Genomic DNA, 21675 nt, shown 5'->3' with positions numbered 1-21675 from the left:
AATCAAATCGTCTCAATGGACCCCAGGCCAAAAAGAAAAAAACATCCATTATTTCCATTAATCATTTACAAATTTACAAAACATTGTCACTTGCTACTTTTTTTTTGGGAATTGCTTTGATGTACGAAATATTATAATTATACAACTTCCACTAGTTTAAACATGAATATCGAGAGTGCAGCTATAAATATACTCAAACGGGGTGTTGAGCTGGACACAAAAAAACGTTACACTGAATCTCTAGTTTGCTACCAAGAAGGCCTTCAGATTTTAGTGGATAAAATTAAAAGTATGTATCTTTCTCATTTTCTATTTAGTTGTCTCCTTGGTATGATATACCCTTAATATTTTATACTTACTGCAGATGAACCTGATGAAGCTACAAGGGGTTATTTGAGGAAGAAAGTTGAAGAGTATATGAGTAGAGCCGAGACAATAAAGAGATTGGTTCTACAGCAGAAAGATGCGGGATTGTTTCATGAACAGGTTCATATAGAGAATAACTCAACGGGACATGGCTATAAGACGTTATTTGGAAGGTTTTTAGACGAAGATGTGCAGTATGTAATTGTGGAAGATCCGTATATAAGGAGTTTCCATCAGGTGGGTGCTATTACAGTTGGTATTATTGTTCTTAACACTTTCATGGACACTACCAATTAATAATTATGTTATTATTATGCTCTTTTGTCCTTTGTATTTTGGAATGTTATTTCAAGCCTGTGTGCACTTTATTCCTTTTCATATATGATGAAACTTATTAGACTCTAGAATGTTAAAAATTCCAAATAATATGATTCTATTTTTAAAGTAGTTTGCCTTTTAAATATTCCAGTGTCAAAATTTCCTTCGTCTCTGTGAGCTTCTAGTGAGGTCCTGTCCAAATATGAGACACATAGAATTAATAACATCAAAAGATGCTCGTTCAGAGGGTGATCAGAGGGAGTGGTTCACCAACTTAGGCAATGATTTAACAAAGTACAAAGTAAGACTGGTTGTGAAGTACTCAGAAACACTGCATGATAGACAGATCACGTAAGTAATGTGTTTTTGTATCTATCTGTGTTGTAATTGTTTTTAGCATTTCTTTACCAAAAATGATTTGGAAGTAATATAGTATTATTGAATAATACTGATGAAGTCCTGTATACCTACAATTATTTGTCTTCCAAGTATACTAACTATAGTCATTGCACTTTACTTACTCACTGATAGATAAGTGGTAAGTATAAAGTGGGATTCCCCTTTAAATTATATTTAACCCATTATTTATATATTTGTAAAATTATGGCAGAAATGTCTATAAAAATGTTATATTTCAAATGATTTTTGTTTATTTTCAGATTAAGTACAGGCTGGATAATAAAAATAGGACGAGGATTAGACTTTTTCAAAGCTCCTGATAATAAATTCTGTCTGGGTGTTTATGATATGGACCTAAGACCATGCCATGAGACTACTGTGGATATAGTACACTCTAAAAACGTCAAACAATCTTATGGATGACCCTGTGATCATATTATTTTGTTCATTTTATACTGTTAAATATAATTAAGTATGTTTTAAGATTTATACTAAGGCAAAATTAAATGATCAAATCATAATTTATTTTTTGTTGTACTTGCTACTCGATACTAGATGGCGCTGGAATATTTAAAAACCTCCATATCTAATAACTTTATCTACTTGCCACTAGATGGCGATGGAGGACGAAGAATGAATGGATTAACTTTTGTTCAATCATTTTTATATTTGGCGCTACGTGTCAATGCTTTTTTTGGTTTTGTCCCAACTACTCCAAGGTATATTGCATTTCAACAGGTCTCAATAAAAATAAAACAATGTTTATTATAATTGACGATATACTTTATTATAAACAGATAACAATGATGTCGGTATACACTACCCGGTTCATACGCTATAATATTTATACAATTTTTATAAAGTATACCTAGTGCTTATATAACACACTATTAAAAAAAAGTAAGTGTATAGGTTTATGGACGTAGAAAATCTGAAAAAAAAAAACCATCTGTATGTAGGTAAAATGTTGCAAGAGTTCCGTAACTATAAAATGGTAATTCCGTGAGATTTGATCATTTGACATTAGTGATGCATAAGTACAAAAAGTACTAATATCTTAATACATTAAAGACATAAGTGTTGTCCTAAAGTACTTTGAAAAGTAAAACTATGTGTCCTAAAAGTAAACAGGACTAGTGAATTAAGTAGGTAATTAAGTGTTAGATTAATAATAATATCATCAAAAGTATGGCCTCTGATTAATACGCTTATCATATATTATTTTAAAATGATAAATATGAGGTACACGTAAGTCCTAGCGTATATACAAAGCAAATACACAGCATAGAACTAAATTGATTAAACTTTTATATACAATAATAGTTTAATAAAAAGTGGAATGTATGGCATTCAGTCAAATCTATGAAAATGTTGGTCGCCTTTCATATAATCTAGATAAAGTACTTACGTAGATCATACGAAAGGGAATCTCGTCAAAACTAAGTACATATTCGCTTCAAATTTATTTTAAAGAATCTTGAAAATTTCAATCTTCATTAATTACACTTATAATATATTTTTTACAGCCAAAGAAAAACAATTTATAAAAAAATCTGTCAATTTCACGCTGTTTTTTAAATACACAAATTATAATTCGAACCATTTTGTAGACAATAGAATGTACAGGATACTTGCTTACGTCATTTTGCTTGTGACGTCAGCAAGTTTCCAAGTTATACAATATTTTCCCTTCGATTATTTTAGTGTTTTACTCGGGGTCTAAAAAAGGTTACATCAGAGATGACGAAGAAGACCGGGGTTAAAAAGATCACATGAAGCAATTCATCTAAAAATGCAATATTGCAATTTGACATTTGCTCGTACAAAAATAGGTAAGTGCGCAATTTCAACAAATGTCAAATAGCAATATTGCTTTCTTATATGAATAGGCTTCTTGACAACCTAGTCAAATGAGATACTTTTTACAAAACATCAAAACGAATTTTTTCTTTGCAGTTTGTACGGAAATACTGTACTGTGACGTCATCAATAAAAGTGGTCAAACGTCGCACTCATTGTTACTTGATTCATAAATAAAATTCGAAAATAAGTCCAAAAGTAAAATGAGATTGATTATTGATCATCTTAGACTGGCTTCTATTTCTAGATTAGCATTTTATAATTTATCTTTGACCCAGTCAAATACCCTATTGGCTTCTTGTGGTCTTTTTACTCCCTGTTGTCTGATCTAAACATAGCTTTCCTGTTTCGCGGAGAAAAGCATAAGCGACTCCATGAGGTGTGGCCTGATCATCTCATCGACGTCTTTCTGATATTCGTCGAATGCATTAGGATGGTGCTTGTAGAGGGTGCGCAGAGCCTTCAGGCAGTGGATGAGGGTCTGGTCTGGGTTGACGTCGAGGGAGGGGCGGGTCCTCTGCGCCCTAACCAGCCTAGTTAGGTGCGGGACCCCCTCTAGTTGCACTATCTGGTGTGCTACATCGGGGACTACTGCTAGTCTGAAAGAGAAGGGTGAAGTTAGTGATGTTTGTATTATTTAATAGGAATTATGTAGGATTTCGTCTGTAGTGAAGAGTTTGATAGTCTGTGGTATTTTATTGTTGAATTTTGACACACGGGCAGTTTCGGCCATTTAAAATCCAAGCCAAGAAATCGATATAGTTTACCTTCCAAAGTGATTGCACGATATTTATTATTAAGTACCTAAATCAATAATTGATTCTCATCGTGGAGTTCTAAGATCAACAACAGACCTTACCGAGCCCTCACTGAGGCTGGTGTTAATGTATTGAGCCGCCAAAGGTTCTTAATCAGTTAAATACTTCCTATAAAAAACTTGGTTAAAACCGTGATGTTACCTAGAGATAGCCTCAGCAGCGTGGCAGTGCAGGCGAGCGAGCGCGCGCATCTCGGCCTGCCGGGGCGCGGGCGCGTGCGCGGGCGGGCTGCGGGCGAAGCACACCAGCGCCGCGCCCAGCGCCGGCTGCGGGGACAGCGCCCACACGCAGCGCGGGATGCGGGACAGAGACGCCAGGAGAGACGCGGTCTGTTCCTGTGGATGGAAATGTGGGTTAGTAATGGATGGTAATACATACCGCACGTGTTGATCGCGGTATGTACGCCCGGCCTTCTGTATCCAACTCTGCCACTTACAGTTCGCATCAAAAATATTTTTCGCATGTCTACCTTCATTCATTCTCTACTTCGTATTACTTAATTATTCATATTATTCAATGATGAAAGCAACCGTCCCGTTTCCGTTCCCGCCAAAAAGTCCATATCCATAGAGAATGAAATTCATCCATCGTATACTTACTTGCAAGAACACAGAGATGCTAGGTCCGCGTCGTTTCACGGCGTCGAGCAGCCGCTCCACTGTGCGGTGTTTGGTGAACACCTCCACGATATCAGACTTGGAGTGTTCCTCCTTCTTCTCCAGCTCGAGTTCCCTCACCAGGTTGACCAGGCATGCCGTGCAGAGGAGCAGGAGCTGGCAGCATTCCGTGCGGGACAGGAGGCCTGTGGGGAATTAGGGTGTTCAGAAAACAACGAGTCTTGAGATTTGAATTGGTCACTTATTTTTCGCTGAGGGAAACTTCTCTGATGGCTCTCGAATAGTAAGTATTGGCTGTGTCTTACTTGTATGATTAAGGAAACAGTCTCTGAAGTAATTCGTATTTAATCAAACCTATAGATGGTCGAGCGGAGGTTGGTCCAGGTAAATGGAAAAAGTCTTTTAGATACAAAAAACAAAAACGGATACCGCTATTAGTCCAATATAAGTTTGAGAGGAAGAGTCGTGGTAGTCCAGTTGGCAGTACGCTTGCCTCTAACTTTGAGGTCTCGGGTTCGAATCCAGCACAGGTCTAAACCAATGATTGTCGAATTTGTTTCAGAATTCATATTTGAATTATAAATGATTATCACGTGCTCAGAGGTGAAGGAAAACATCGTGAGGAAACCCACATTCCCGAGAAATGCATTTTCGGGGGTTCGTGACCTAACCTGTATTGGGCTGGTTCCCTTCGCGGGTTGGAAAGTCAGACAGGCAGTCGCATCTGTAAAAAACCGGACCTGTCAAATCATCAGGTTAGGTAAGCGGACCCTGTGAAAAACGGGTTAATGCTATGGAGATGAAGACAACATAACATCACGACTATATCCCAATTGGGGTAAACCATCCATCACAAGAGGAATTAAGTACCCGCCGAGCTTTCTTTTAGACCAACGATAGTTGGTGGGGCGTATTGCCAATAATTTCTAGAACCAGCTTCCTTACCAGTGATGTTGTCAACAATAGTGTTGAGATAGACGTGCAGCTGTGTCAGGTCATAGTGTCCGCGCAGCCAGGGCGCTGTGATCTGTGTGAGGACTGTGATGGCCTCCCGCATCTGTGGTTCCGGGTTGGAGCGATCCGACAGGATGTCCGACAGGATCTCGATGCCTCCACCCTGAGTGGTTAAAGGGAAAATAAACGTAAGGGTTTAGTCAATCAATCAATAATTCTTTGTTGCACAAAAATAAATTGAACTGCTCTTAATAATTTGAAAAATCGTACAAATACAAATACAAAAATATTTATTCGTGAATGTTGCGTGTTACAAGATATTACAGGGTTACAGTGTTATCATCGGTCTCAGCACATTCAGCCAAGAATTGGCATACAAATTTAAAATTGTCATGCATAAAACAAACTAAATCAACCTGAGAAATCAACATACTAATATGAACTTGACAATAATTAAATAATAATATATAATTGAAATTTAAACTCAATAATAATAATTCCTAAATGTCATGCAGAATAATATAATATCAATATCAATCATTAATTTCAATTTATAAATAAAATTAACCAATAAAAAATCCACATATTTAACAATCAATAACACCTAACTAAAATAATAATAAATATCTAAACATCATTATGAAAAAATCAATTAACAAATAAATAATCGTATTGTTTATATTTTAATATAGGAACCCGTGCCGCCCGTGCTGGTAGGTATAAATTTCGAAATACAGTCGTTATTGATGGAGACAGTAAAGATAGGATAGGTTAGCATATTGACTGTCCGACATAGATAAAGTACATTCTGCAATTAAATGGTTAGTAATATAATAACTTATCTTTTGTAACCGGAAGGTGACCGATAGGACGGGAATTGACAAGAAACTGAAGTATTATTTGTTGCTCAAGAATGTCACCCATAATGGGCCATCCACGTGTCTATATGCTCTAGAATGGCGAAAGGATAAGAGTTGGACTACTTGGGTTTTATTAACGACTTCATAAAGAACTGAACATAAAAATTATACGTTTTCCTAATAACTAACTTAATTTTATTTAAGTAAGTAGAAACTTAAAAAAATGCATCTCAATAATAATTTACGTCTGTATGTAGGTGTTTTATCGAATGCGAACTTTTTTAAACAAAAAAATATTAAACAAAACACTTTCTAAAGCAATGGGTAGGTGGTTAGTGTAACTGACCTCTTCAAACTGCTTGACAGCATCCCCAGTCACACAGACCGTCGCAAGCGCACGCAGCGAGAGCGCCTTTATAGAGCTCTTATTACTCTCTATAATCGCCGTCAGGAGAGCCCTGGGGACTCCGCAGTCCACGAACGGGAGCTCCGTTATGCTCTTCATGATCTTAGCACACTTCTCGTGAAGAGAGCATTCTGTATTCTCGCTCAGCATGGCCAGATGACCGATGGATGTCAACGTGCTTTTCAGGATCATGTCTGATGGCGGCTCCTCGATTATTGATACCAATGTCTGAAAGGAAGGTTGGGTTTGATTTTTACAATACAATACAAAAACTCTTTATTGCACTTGAATCACATTAAAAATACATTAGTATTATAATTAAATTGGTAGTACAACAGGCGGCCTTATTGCTAAGGTAGCAATCTCTTCCAGATTCTCTTCTTTTTTCTTCTTCTTCTTTTTTTGTTTTTTAAATACATTCATTGTGTCAGTTTAAGTACATAGGTCTTTAGAGCAATAACTGGTACATTTACAATTTACTAGGTATATATTTGTGTCAACAGTATATATCCTACTTAGACGAATTTGAGTAGACGTTGAAACAAAATTAGGCCAGGGATGAAAAGTAAACAAAGTGAATTACATAATATAACATGTCTTCGGAAGCGAATGCCTACAAAAGCTACTCTTCAAACCATTGATGTATAATATGTTACTATAGTAACACTGAAACCAATTAGGTACTCATTCAACTATGCGTATGTGATATGGAAACGTCGAAGAATGTAATAACATCCTTAAATAAGGTTTATTTAAGTATCAAAGTCAATATTTATGATATGGCTACTTAGGGAAGGGATTTACGTATCTCGTCGGTAACAAAATATGTAAACGAAAATTGAGTAACTACATACTTATAAGTTATAAAATATTGGTTTCAATTCCACTACTTTTGGCGCCAATGGAAAATGGATATGGAATGTTACGTTTTGTCGATGGAAAACGTATTTGAAAGAGAGAGTTTATTTATATGTTAATGCTTGCATTAATATGTACCTACTTTAGTTTGTTCGGTTTTCTCTGCTAATTAATAACTTGATCGAAAAATATTAAACTTTCTTTAGTATACAGAACTAGAGAGTCAATGTGGGTGGGGACAACTTCTGGAAAAATGCAGATCATAACGTAAGTTGTCCCAACATTCTCTCATCCTTTATTTATACTTCAGACTAGATTTGTATTTTCTAGTACAGTTATTTCCATAAAACAATTTGAACCCTCTAGACAACATAAATACCTACTTCCTTATAAATTATCAACGTCATTCATTATGGATTTAGGTAGGTTATAAGTAAGGTAATAAATTAAATAGGTGCGTCATATAATTTTCCGTAAGGAAGGACAATGTTTTAGATTTACCAATTCATTTTCCTTGTATGAATACTAGGTCATATCAATAACTGACTTGTTATTATACTTCTAATAAATATCCAGAAATACTGAAAAAATACTTAAAAATACTTAGCAAGGCGCTAGTTAGTTTTGTTTCAAATTGATTGTTTATGTAGTTCGTGAGTAATCAACCTAACAAAGGAAGTTTACATGCCAAATAAATGCTCCAATTCGTAAAATACTTTAACTTTTACCTTCATTTGCTGCACCAACACTGCCTTTGTTGTCTCCAGGAAGATCCCGGCGAGCGCGTCTAAATGTTTCAGTATCACTTTCCATTCCGTGTTGCTTTCATTGAGTTCCAGCTTCACGTCTTCTCCAATGTCTATCAACTTCTGCAAGTACATCTGTAGGGACTTCTTTATCTTGTCCCATCGCTCAGGGGTCTCCCCTGGGGGCTTCGTGTTTAATGTTATACTGTGAGTCAGCACAAATTCGTTTATGTTTGCCACTAGAAGGCAGATTTGCTCCTCGCTCGACGTGTTTGCTTCTATTTGTCTGGAATAGAAAGGATTTATTTATTTTCGTTGTTTGGATGTTTGTACGTAAGCTAATGTTTTTGTTTTGTTTAGTTATGTAACGTCTTAAACCTATATAAATATTGTATCCACCCAACTTTTATATAGACGTCTTACATATATAGACGAAGGTAAGGAACATAAACGTAAAATGTTACGTCTCTTGTCCACAGATGGTTGTTACACCGTAACCTGAGACAGGTTAAGTACCTTCGTTTCCTATTAACCTGAGGTGACTCCGAATGGCTATCGAAGTGTTTAGTCATTACAAAAAAGCTATAAAAGTCATTGACAGTAAATACACCATGGCTGAACTCTTCTTCCGTAACCATGACTAGACTAGATTGTATAGGTAAGTTGCCGGTTATTGTAGTGTCGTTGCGTTTATCGGAATAGTGATTATATCCAGAAAGATGGAATAGTAATAGAGAGAATATAATGTACGACACCACAGGGCGTTTAATCTATTTATGTAAAACCTTTACTGGAACAAATCACCATTAAAGGGCGTAAAGTGTGAGATGTAATAGACACAGTAGCAATTTTTTTTTAAATTCTAGCAACATGATGGCACCTCGATAGTCAAGTGAATGTTGAATTAATTTTGCTAAACTTGTCCGGCGGGTTTGCTTTGCATAATCCATGCATAATGATCAAGTACATAGGTGTAAAATGATTGCAAATAGCGTATAACACTTGGATGAGACGGCTAAGTGCAAGAATCTCAAGTTTTATCGCCGTTTAGAATGTCCATGGCCTGATCAGGTACAAGGAATTCAATATTTAGCGAGTATGTGGAATTTTAATTACCTTATGACGTCACTGTATTGGTGGACTATGATCTGGCCGTGAGTTTGGACTTTCTTAATGTTGCCAGTGATGGTGGCTGAACTGGCGGAGACCATGGCGTGCATCTCTGTGCCAAGAGGCTTGCTCTGCAATGTGGTCATACACTCGTTTTCGCTTGACCCCACCAGATCGCAGAGCCAGTACTGCACAGGCTCAGGCTTCCTCTCACAAAGACGTTCCAAATTTGTTTGGTCTATACTTCTCTCTCTATACAAGATCTCGTCCTGGTTGTTTAGTACCAACCTGTGAATTAAAGTCAACATGAAATGAATGGTCAATTAAGAAACAAAATTAATGATTCTTGTCGATTTTGTAATCTCACAGAAATATTTGTTTGTGTTTATCTTTAATTAGCAAGGTTAATAAATTGACTAAGCCAGTTATTACCTACGCCAGGAACGATTAACTCACCCGCCATTGAAGTTGTCGAACAAATTAGCTCTTACAGACTTATTGCCTCGCGGTTTGTTCATGTATTCGTGGGGAGCTAACATTTTTGGCGTGGAAGTACATGCTAGGTTCAATTGTACGTCGTCAAAATTCAATTCTTCTTTTAACTTCTCCCGTTTTGAATCGTGTGTTAAGTTTTTATTGGTTTTTGAGTTTGTGTCGTAAGGAGTATGCTTGTCTTGAAACTGCGGTGGTGGCGTCAAACTCCTGCTCTTTAGATATGCGTCCTCACTTCGGACGTCTTTTGCTTTCAGATTTATGTCACTATCTGTAGCCACTAGCCTCTCGTTGTAGTTCGGAATCAGGAGCTCCTGTTCAGGATATCCAACAATGACCCACGAGTTTTGTTCAGCTACTCGAGGCAAGCCAAGTGATGGTACCCTGCTCCCTTCCAGAATACCTCCAGCGTGAGTTTCTACAACTCCTGGTTTCTCCCTTTTAGAAGGAAGTATTCTAGCCCCTAATCGTTGTTTTGCTTTAGGTCCTGGCTTTTTGTTGGGCTTCAGATGTAAACTGTCCATAATATTTTTCCCGAGAATTGCTTTGGTCGGTTTATGTACTTCTAGACCGTCCATTTGAGACTCTTCAGCTATTTGGTCTTCTTCTATGTGCCCTAATGAGTGATAACCATCTTGGATATCCAAAATTTGCTGATCTAACCGTTGAGCTTCGAAGTTAAGTGATTTATTTAGCCTATTTCTTTGGAATTTTGGAGTAATAGAAATTGGAGCTTCCTCTTCATTTGACATACTTCTTCTGTAATCAGGTTTTGATTTCGATATTCTTTCAGTTGGTATATAGGATACATTGGATATAGGTGTTCGGACTCTGGGTTGATTATTGACAGCAATTTCATTATCATCAGCTAGTTTGATATATTCCAAACTCTCGTCTGATTTATTTTTACTAGTCTCTAAATCTTTTACTTTTGCTACTTTACTAACTTTGGTAATACTTTCTGTGCTCGACACAAAAGATTTTTTAACAGGATACTTTTTCGATGGGCTTAATACATTTAAGTTTTTAACTGGTATATCTTTGGTATCATTCTGTATTGCACTTTTGTTAGGAGTATTTTCTTTGTTACTTACGTAATTTGGAGAAGAGCCTTTAATTTCTATGTTATTCCCTGTTTTAACATTAAATTTAGAGCTAGGAGGTTTCGGTGAGATATTTTTCTTGTCTTTTGACTTATCGTTGTTTATATTTCTCGGAGCGGGGTATTTGGGTTCTGTCTTACTTATATCATCTGTATCTTTATCTTTTAGTAATTCTATGTGCTCCTGGTCGTTGTGGATTTCATAATACATCTGTAAGTCGTATGGGCATTGTATGACACTGCTGCTTCGGAGGCGTGGTTTGGGCGTTGGAGCCCCAGTGATGACGACGTCTGGCATCTTCGGGTTATCGACAACGTCTTTACTCGGCGTGTTTTGGAAGTCTTTAGCTAACTTCACAGTAATATTTTCGTTGTTGTTTGAATCGCTGCTGCTAGAAGATTTATTCTTGCTGTCATTGATGTCTGGCGAAGCGTAATATTGCGATGGTGGCGGCGAGCTGTCGGAGTCAGAAAATCCTGAATCCTGGCTTTTATGGCTACCTGGACTTCCGTGCCGAAGCGGCCACTGGTTGTTGATGTGTGCATTGTTCGGTGGCGCGATGTTTTCGAAGCTGACGTTCCTTTCTTCTTGGTTGGCAATCCAGTGAGGTAGTTGAGGCTCCCAATCTTGGTCCTCCTTCGGCTGGTTCTGGGCCACTGGGCTCCCAATGTTCGGCGGCGAGTCACCCCACCAGACCTTGCTGCGCGTTCGTTGGAAGTTGGACATCCTGAAACAAAGAGTTAATACTTATTGTCAAATTATTCGTGGGAAGGTGACGCAGGGTGTAATGATCGGTTCAAAATGACGTAATTTCTTGGTCCATTATAAGACGATGGTTTGGTGTGTTGTGAGCGACGATGCGTGACTACACTGACTACCCGTTCGGACGAGGGCACAAATTATCTATTTAGTTTTGTTTTTTGTTGAATACTCATGGGAATTTACTATGTTTGTATGTGAATCTCATTATTTTTATGAACAAAAAAGGTTAGACAAAGTTACTTCTTGCAGACAAACATTGAAATCCATGTTAGTAGTAATAATAGTGGTTTATTGTATGGGCTAGTTGAGCAGATGTTAAAAACCGTTGCAGAATCTTTTGTGTTGCAACGGAGTGCACGCCATTCATTCATACTTTGAATGTGATTTTGACTCCCCTCGCGATTTGACTCTCAGGGGTCACCTTGTAAGGTATTGAATAAATTGTAACATATTATTAAATAGGTACTTAGAAAACGTACATATTAGTAGGTAGGTATGTATCTTATAATGAATTGTCCAGAATTGAACTTAAATTGATAATATATCCTCTCTATCAACCTCGGAGTAGACTACTTTAAAGATTAACAACCAAATGCGCCAAAGTCCAAGCTTAATGACGATGTCAATCAGTACTTTTTCTAACAGACTCCATATTCTTCAAATCGCTATATTATGTCCGCTCTAATAACTTCAAAAACGAATGAGCGGGAAAAAATATAGCTTTTTTTCTCCGCGTAGCGTAGAGGCGCAATATGTAGCTAATACGAGTGATTAGATCTTTAACTCGGTCAGTTGCGTTGTCTATGACTCAATGACTGATTCACTGTAGGTAATAACTAAATAAACACTGCGTTAGTCAGATGGTATCTTTAGGGTACGCAATAGATAAGTTTAAAAGTTTAATCATTTATTGTAAGTATATTGGAAAAAAAAACTCTAAGAATTACGATAAGGGATTTTTTTATTATTTTGTCTTTCAGTAGGACTGTGGGAGTGCCGTTCAACGAATAGAAACAGATAAAATGAAGTTTTAGTAGTTTTAAAATATTATTTCCGGTCATGGGTTATTATTAAAATTAGGTGTGTGATGTGATGGACCTCAAATAACATTTTTTTTCTAATGCCTTGAAGTACTTACTATTTTTTTCTTGGTGTCATGAGTAATATCATGTACTTACCACTTTAGAAGCGTGTCGCACTATCATATTTGACATTTAATGATACTTTTTGTTTACTTTGTCAAAAAAGTTAGTGTGACATGGTATCAAAGTGTATACATATTAGTACTGTGTCCGTATACATTAATGTAGAGATTATGTCAATTTTAATGATATAATTAGATACTGTGTACTAAATAGTGGTCTGGGACATAACATAACATTCTTTATTTCCACACACAACAATTTACATATTATTCACAATTACATTGACAGTTTATATAATTTTGATGGTGGCTATTTAAAAGCAGAAGGTAACCCTGTCTCTCAAACTAGGGGACCTGTATCCTGAGTCAGAAACTTGAGAGCATCACATGATTAGGTACGTACCTAATATAAGTACTTATATCTTCTGCGTGACTTAAGAATGAAGTTTCATTTCTACAGTGAAGAGTGTAAGAGACAACAATTCCAAACAATAAACAACTTAACCATATTATTTGACACATGAATCTCAGAATTTGTTGATATAGCGAAACGTGGGCTATAGTGTGCAGTATTCATCTGTTTACTTTCAAACTTGCGAAGCTGGCAACAATGTTATTTGTTGGGTGGTCGGGTGATTGTTGTCAAAAGTACCTAAACCTACGAAATCTCCGCGCTACGAAATAGTGTTATCCAATTAGACAAATTAACAGCAGTTACTTACTGACCTGCTTCGTACTAACATATAACAGCTACTAGTGAGGTCCTAACGGCTGCTAATTGTCGTAACCGGGCGTATTCGTTTTAACAGGATTATGTGTATGTCATCATGTTGATTGCACTGGATTGGTCGTGGGAGCCATCGCAAGTAACGTTATGGACATTTTTTATCTGTTCCAGGCAAATTACATGGCATGGTGAAGCGTAGCGAGTAGGTCAGAATTTGTAAGTATTTTATTTTACGCTTTGAGTTTTAGTAGATAAGTAATAATTTCTTTGGTTATTCTATTGGTTCGTTTGTCAAACTAACTAGCGTCTCACTATGATGGGCATTTATTCAGTTATGAAAGCTATAAAGGAGAAAATAGAGCTGCACTTGATTGAGTTTGCGTTAATTTATAACTATATCGTCGGAGCGAATTGCTGTACTATGTGAAAACGGCCATCATAGCGTGCCACTAATTTAACTGTGGGTAGTGTTTACGTTACCTAAGTACGGAAATTCTGATAATATATCCAGATTGGTATATGTATAAACATACTTGTAAAACCGATATTTATATTTAAATAAGTATACCGAATACTTTTATATGTAAAAGAATAGTGCGGAAGTCCCTTATATAACACGTAGAGAAGGGAAATATTTAATAAATTCAAACGAAGCTTTAAATAATGTAGAATGAGGATACATTAGCATATATGCTGTTCAGCTATCAAGTTGTAAAGTTATAAATAATATGTGATGCTTCACTTCGACTTACGTAATAGGGAAATAATAATGAGTGAATCGAAATGTATGTTATTGCAAGTGTGTTTATTAGATGATAGTAGGCAGTAGAATGCCGGTTTTGTAAAAATATTATGGATTGTAACGAATAGGATGGACGTCGTGGAGTAGAGAGGTTTCTAGATAAATTATATTAATAGGTGTTATTGAATACATTTTAGTCAATTAATTGCTAGAGGTACTTTTTTGCTCAATATCTATTGTCTATCCGGTAAAAGCTACGGCCTGAAGTTATCTACGTTTATAATTTGTATGTTCGGTGTGTTCCTCGGCCCTAAAAGATAGGACTAGTTATGTGGGATGCGGGTTAACGAAAGTTATTAAAGAACGTTAAACATATAGTTGATTTCAAAATCGAACGCTCTTTTAAAAAATAAGTAAATTAATTTTTTTTTATGGTAGTATTTAACAAAATGAAAACTTACATAAAAGTATTATGCCTAATAGTATTATGCCTAGTAGTGCCTTTCCACAATAGTAGGTATGGATGTATAATGTTGTTTCCGTGTCCTTAGCATAGCACTAAAAAGTATAGGTACTTACGTAAGTTGTACGAAAATAATAAAAGTTTGAATTTGAGTTTAGAATTCGAGTTTTGAAGTAATAAAAATTCTAAGTCTATGGTAGGAACTTGTTTTTATATTCCACTCTGAAATTGTCATTTCATACGTTTTAGCGTAGTGGCTCTGTATATTTTTTTTGTGAGAAGTACTTTACGTGTGAACAGCAATGTTAGACCTTGTAGTTTTTATCACGAGACAAGTCTTTAGCCTTGGGTATTGTGATAGGTAGGCCCGTCTACTTCCCCTGTCGTCTGTCCACGCTTCATTGGAATCAATCGTCAAGTCATTTTCTTATTCAATAGTTTAAGTAAATATCTACTTATATTTTTATTCAAATATGTAGATCTATTTAATAAAGATTTGAAATCTAAATATGGGATCGAAAATTATTACATTGTTTAATCGACCGATTACGGTTTTGAATAACTAAACTCTACCTAAGTATTTTTAATAATTTCAAGTAACATCTTTTTGTTGTTGCAAAGTATTTATCTACTTGAATACCGAATTGTTTTATAGTTTGTCCAGTACAAAAACATTCCATAATAATAGAGATGTTTTTATTCTTGTTTTAAACCTCACGTTTTTATTTAATTTGATTTAATTTTTTCTTTCATGTGAATATTTTTGAATTTTATGATAATACAATAAATGTACCTATATATTTTTAAAATTATTATAGGTATTTAAAGTTTTGGATAGGGTACGCATTGCTTGAAAGAGTGACGTCATGACTTATTGTTAGCACTTCACTTCTTTGGTTTCAATAGGTAGTGTGTTACTGATTTGTGAACGTGAGAACCTTCTATTGAAATCGAAATCAGTCAATTTGACATGGTCAGACGCGTACAAGGCAAAAATATTACTATATCCATTGTCACGGTTCGATATCTTAGGAAATAAAATGCCAATATGACATAGGTACCTACAAAAGTTGCAATAAAACAAGAATTCTGAACGCCAGAAGAGTAATTTGCAAATTGCAGTTATAAACACATTTGTAAACGATTTATTTGTTCATAAATTACGGTAGATAATCATAAACTTGATTATTTAGAGTTAGTGTTTCCGCTTTCCTTCGAAACGTTCAAGAAGTTTTGAAATAAGTAGTTTGAATTTAGATACCGTTGCAATATTTTTTCTTTCATTTTTATTTTAATAATTCTAATTATATGTATAGCGAGTTGGGATCGTGTTCATAAAACGTTTGAACGTTTCATCACAGTTAATTGGCGGTGTTACGCGATCAGAATTAATATTTTCATCGGCAGATCACGATTACGGATTCGGAGCAATAAAATGGATGCAAACGCGCGAACGAAACGCAACGGTCACGCAGCGAAAGCATGACTGTAGCACATTCGAAACGCTCCATTAGGTGCGTCTGTGATTTTACGCTCGATGCAAACATGAGTTTTTTTTTTTACATTTCCATCAACACTTCTCTAAATCGAAATTGCACCAGATCTAGATACTAAATGTTTATTTGTTTTTTGCGGTTTCAGATCATCAGCAGAGTTGTTTGTTTCTACGCCTTTGTGCATCTGAGCATTTTCAAAAATAAGTGTACCTCCCATTTTCACGTTGTCCCTCGTGTTTGAAGTCTAATAACTAGTAAAATTTACTTCTAGCTAATTATTTTAATTATTGAGATACATTAAATATATTCTAAACTAATTAAATTCTAACAAAATTTTCATGGTTATGAGGAATTATTTAAATAAAATGTAATTTTTTATCACTAAGTACTAGATTTTGCCGTGTCCCCCACTCAAACTGATAAATGTTTGAAGAGATTCTTAAAACTTTTTGTACTAGGGTATCATTTGATGTTTGGTATTGGTTGAAGTTTTCTAAAGGTTCTCTCATTTCCAGTAGTTTATAATTTAAATCTTGTGCTTATTTAAATATAGTTAAATTTTTTCAAAAGTCTTAAAAAGTGTACCGACCGGACATGTCGGGTTTGTCACGACTAAAACTGCCTATTGAAATTATTTACGGTAGCTATTTTCGTTTTATAATGGCAAAATTATCCTTAATTTACCGGTCGCCATTTAAAAAAAGACTAGTGACAAAATATATTTTGTGACGCGAGACGTGTTTTCTGGTATTCCACGGCCGTCAAAATTTTATCTGTCGGGTTTGAAACGATATAAAATCAGATTCAGGTGAGTTTTATTTTATTAATTTATTCAGAAGATGAACTATATTATAATGCAAAATTATTTACATTTGGTGACAAGACTAGGTATTTTTTTTCCTTTTAAATATCGGTTTGAATACAAAATGGGAACAGAGCGTCACGTCAGTTTTGCGACATTTTTCCCTGTGACCTACAGGCTGACTAGTAAAGTCGCAAAACCGACACTATAAAGCTGAGACTACATACTGAAAAGGTTTTAAATTTTTTAGGCTTAACAATGCCACTAACTAGTGCAGAACGGTCTCGGAGATATAGAGAAAAATTTAAAAAAGAAAATCCCGAGAAATTAAACGCCCAAAGGTTAAAAAATTTACAAAGAATAAAATCGAAGAAGAAAAAAATATCTGAAATGAATGAAGAAGAAGCTGAAAAAAGAAGACAAGTTTGTTATTTGTTAAACTAAGTAATCTTGATTTTCAAAAAGACTGTTCCCATTCAGAATTGATAATTATTTGGTTAAAAACTTAAAATTTGTGTAAGTATATCTTTTATTTTATTCACTTACATTTTTGGGTTCGGTTTTCTCCTGTGTGAGCCCACCCTTAGAAAAATTCGTATGTCAGTTTTGCGACAGTCCCTCATTTTGCGACGAAGAAATTCTTAGATTTTTCTAATTTTCAATATGGAGAGTTGCTAATAATTTATATTATTTATTAAAATGATTTTAATATTCGGTATCACAATAATTACTTTGTTTATTAAACTAATATTCGAAATTAAATCGTAAATATAATGGTTGCCTTGGTATCAGCTGTGACAAAACCGAACGAAAAACTAGCATATTTCGTGTTTTATAGATTTTATGACTATGTATATATTTTTTTCATAAAATATCTTTGGTAATCTTCATAACACAACTAAAATCATATTTATATCTTTCTTATAGTTACAGACCAATTATTTTTTAAGATAGTCGCAAAACTGACATTTTTTTCGCCCGTCGCCCTATAATTTAATAATTTTTCGTAAAATAGATTAATCTGTTAACAACTTCACATAATTTCATAAACTATCGTGTATCTTAATAATATCTAAATCAAAATATCTCCAACAATGTCATATTTTTAATCATAGCTAAAATTCAGACGTAGTACACTTAATTTTGAAAACGCTCATCTACTCGTAGATTCTAGAATACGGCTTCTGTGGGAAAATATCACAAAAATCACTCACCTGATTTTCCGAAAGTAAAATCGAACTTCGGAAAGCATGTTAACCAGGTACCGGTCCCGGTTATCTACTTCTTACTGGTGTAAGCACGGGCCTTTAATAACCCTGACACCAGGGTTGCTGAGGTTGGTCATCCACCTCACAAGTACTCACAACCCACACGATAAAAGAAGAACAAGAATGTTCCATTGCTGGCTGATCTTTCAAGCACATCGTATCGTTCCTCATGTCTCATGCATGACGATTTTGAAAGCAAATAACACTAAAATACCATACAAAATATTTAAAGCAAAATGTTGTACATATTAGTCGTTTAAGTGTGAAGACACTTTGACAATTTACAAAGTGCTAATAACAGTACGCATCTTGACATCACAAAGTTTATTTTTAAATTTTACACCTTTGATATTGGAATGTCGTCTCATCTCCGGTCCCGATGGCCATATTTGAAGAAATTTAATTATTTTTTATCGGTCTTTACGAGAATAACAATGTTCAAGTCTAATAAAAAAAAGTAAAATGGCTGCGGGTGCACCTGGCATAACGGTCGCGTGTCATCTGCTCGTCTGCCCATACGCCACGCTTGGCTGTATGGCACGCGCCCTTGCCAATGCCGAACAAAAAATACAGTTTCGGAAATCGAATACCCGCGAACATCGAATTTTTTGTTTAAATAACGAATATTTTGACGTTTTAATTTAATTGACTTTCACCGAGATACGATGATCCAACCAGCTGTTATTTTATTTTTAAAATTGTACCTATCACAGAAATGTAATTATTTAAGTATTACCTAACGTATTCAAAAACAAAGTCGCTTACATCTAGAAATGTAACCTTTACAACTGACATTGGTGCTAATTCCTGTAAATACCATCTAATTTTATTTTAGGTTATATCTGTCATTTTCTTATCCGCCGAAAAGGAAAGGGACGGGTAATCGACAAGCATAAAATTTATGGAACACACGTCAATTTTAAGCACAAATCTAAAACAACCGTCTAAAAATTCGCCCGGGTTATTCATTTATTTACTCATTCTTCCTAAAATTAAGAGCTGTCAATCATCCGTCCCTTTCCTTTTCGGCGGATAAGAAAATGACAGGTATAACTTAAAGTAAAATTAAGAGATGTCTGCAGGAATCGGGGCCATTATCAATAAATACTTTACGTCAAAAATGTCCACAAAGAAAACCGTTAGCATTCACACGGCGATCGATAATGCGCGTGAGTGTCTTCGGTTGTGATTTGATCGCTATGGTTACGACCAGGTGCGATCAAGTTCCGCTTTTTTGTCTCCTCGATCCCCTCTTTAGCGCCCCATTCCCTAGGGCCCCGTTTGATGGAACCGATTAGCTTAATACAGGGTGTTGTTTGGTCCAATACGATACAAGTACAAAATTAAATACTTATGCACTTTCTTTAAACCAACCTTACTTAGCCAAATCAACAATAAGTACCTACTTTTACAAATTAGAGCCAATGCCAATTCAATATTAATTTTATAAGAACAGTATACATATATATATATATATATATATATATATATATATATATATATATATTATATTTCGGCAAAAATAATTAATTAATATTTAAATAACCATGGCAACGGTGATTAAGAAATTACTATGTAAATTCTCGAATTATGAAAATAAAATGAAGGCCACTTTGTGCGCACGCTAATTTCGAAAAACAATTTATAATACGTTCGGAATTGACACCTCATATGTCGCGACATATCCATTGTTTGATCTACTATTGTGCTGCGTTTGCACAAGACCACTTGTTCAAGTTCTTTGCAATACTGTGGTTAAATTAATTAGCATATGAATTCGTAATCTATTTAAGAAGTAGAATTATTTGTTTATTGTCATACCAGTTACTTGCTATGACTGATACAGGTGTATATTTATTATGTAGGTTTGCTTAGATTGTTTGTGTTTTACGCCTTATTTAAGTTATTTATTAACGCAATATTACTTACCGAAAATAATTAAAACAGCGGCATCTAAACCATACTTATAACATATCTTTGGATATTTTAAACACATCCTGTACCTATAACTATATGGAGAGCCCCTCAATATCGCAACTTTGATCGTTGTTTACTGGTTCCAAAACATCTGTCCATAATACCATACCGTTCCATAATGCGGGCATTTTCTTGCACGTCTTAGGTACCCATATCGGTTTTTTTTCAGTCACTACCTCGGGGACATCCGGAGAAAGTGTAACATTACAAAATTATTACGCAAGGAAAGCGAAGATACGATAATTTAATAAGCCAAATTACCGTGCAGTAGATAAATAGATGAGCAAATAAAATTTCGAAAGTCCGCAAATAATCGTCGCAACGAACGACCGAATAAAACGATCTTTGTATGAAGACGGTCGCGTTTTGTCGTGAGATTGTTGTAAAAAGCACGTAGGCATTTTTTATCAAATCGTGCCCAAATATGAGTAGATTTCTACATTATTATTTTTAAGAACCGGCATAGGTAGGTAATTAGGTATATAAATGGTAAAGACGTTGTGATTATGACACCTGAATAAATCACCGTTTATCGTACGCGTTCTTGTCACTTTAAATGACACGCAGATACGCCGGTAGAATCTAATAATGAAGGACTTTCCATGCTATATTCCTCAAAAAAAATAGTCTTGGTACTGTCCAGATTTAAAACGATAATTACCTATTTTCTTATTACTCGGGCATATAATTATTCAAAAATATAATGTAATGGCAGCGGCATATATAAAAAAATGTTGCTTGATATTTGGACGTTAAGCCGTTGGTCCCGGCTGCATTAGCAGTCGTTAATAACCACCAATCCGCACTGGGCCCGCGTGGTGGTTTAAGGCCCGATCTCCCTATTCATCCATAAGGAAGGCCCGTGCCCCAGCAGTGGGGACGTTAATGGGCTGGTGATGATGATTTGAATCAGATATGTAAGTATATTGCTTCTCTTTATTTTGATCAGAATACTAATGTGTGGAAGATGTGTTGTGCCTGGGCGTAATAACAAAGGTCATCATTTATACCCAAAAACAAAGATAAACGATGCATATGTTTGTTAAGTACTTATTCATGAAGTTATTAGGTTAAACAAAGTCAAATTTGTACAGCACCACTTTTATTTTTTTGGGTAACGTAGCCTGGAAAGTCACTCATTGAAGAGCTTGTTTTAATTAGTGAGTAGATAGAGGTAAAATAGAATATATTAAATTTTATTTAAGTATAAGTATTGAAGATAATTTCTTAATCAATTTAACCTTAAGTCGTTACATATTTCGTATTTCTCCGCCTGTAGTCAATTAACAGAACTTAACCTTGATAAAGTAAAGAAAGTGCATCAATAACAGATACGGTTGGCTGAATAAAGGCCGCCCCTCCCTCGTGTTGGTGGCATATGGCTGAT

The 21675-nt window shown here is 35.4% G+C and overlaps 2 protein-coding genes across 3 annotated transcripts in view; one reads left to right on the top strand and one right to left on the bottom strand.

Moving 5' to 3' along the window:
* Positions 1–64: 64 nt before the first annotated feature.
* LOC126375718 (MIT domain-containing protein 1-like) lies at positions 65–1604 on the top strand. Its single transcript, XM_050022815.1, has 4 exons — positions 65–289; positions 365–603; positions 836–1035; positions 1344–1604. Exons 1-4 carry the CDS (start codon positions 163–165, stop codon positions 1504–1506), a joined length of 729 nt encoding a protein of 242 aa, XP_049878772.1. The 5' UTR covers positions 65–162; the 3' UTR covers positions 1507–1604.
* A 240-nt stretch (positions 1605–1844) lies between these two features.
* Positions 1845–21675, bottom strand: part of LOC126375634 (uncharacterized) — a 62753-nt gene continuing 42922 nt past the window's right edge. For both annotated transcript variants that reach the window (XM_050022657.1, XM_050022656.1), the window contains 8 exons: positions 9769–11634; positions 9319–9600; positions 8185–8488; positions 6539–6826; positions 5324–5495; positions 4361–4563; positions 3903–4096; positions 1845–3542 (listed from right to left, as the gene is read on the bottom strand). In XM_050022657.1, the coding sequence (XP_049878614.1) occupies positions 3272–3542; positions 3903–4096; positions 4361–4563; positions 5324–5495; positions 6539–6826; positions 8185–8488; positions 9319–9600; positions 9769–11633 (3579 nt within the window). In that variant the 5' untranslated portion in view covers position 11634 and the 3' untranslated portion in view covers positions 1845–3271. The remainder of the gene's footprint in view (positions 3543–3902; positions 4097–4360; positions 4564–5323; positions 5496–6538; positions 6827–8184; positions 8489–9318; positions 9601–9768; positions 11635–21675) is intronic.

The sequence above is a fragment of the Pectinophora gossypiella genome, chromosome 19 (genome assembly GCF_024362695.1).
Source record: "Pectinophora gossypiella chromosome 19, ilPecGoss1.1, whole genome shotgun sequence".
In the NCBI taxonomy this organism is placed as follows: Eukaryota; Metazoa; Arthropoda; class Insecta; order Lepidoptera; family Gelechiidae; genus Pectinophora; species Pectinophora gossypiella.
Note: the sequence above shows the minus strand (reverse complement) of the source record. Positions and strands in the feature narration are given on the sequence as shown.

What these genes read in the sequence shown, in the direction of transcription:
- LOC126375718 (XM_050022815.1), top strand. Translation starts at nt 163, where the DNA reads ATGAATATCGAGAGTGCAGCTATAAATATACTCAAACGGGGTGTTGAG. An exon ending in TTTAGTGGATAAAATTAAAA is followed by an intron (nt 290 to 364) that starts GTATGTATCTTT and finishes TACTTACTGCAG; the next exon opens with ATGAACCTGATGAAGCTACA. An exon ending in CTGCATGATAGACAGATCAC is followed by an intron (nt 1,036 to 1,343) that starts GTAAGTAATGTG and finishes GTTTATTTTCAG; the next exon opens with ATTAAGTACAGGCTGGATAA.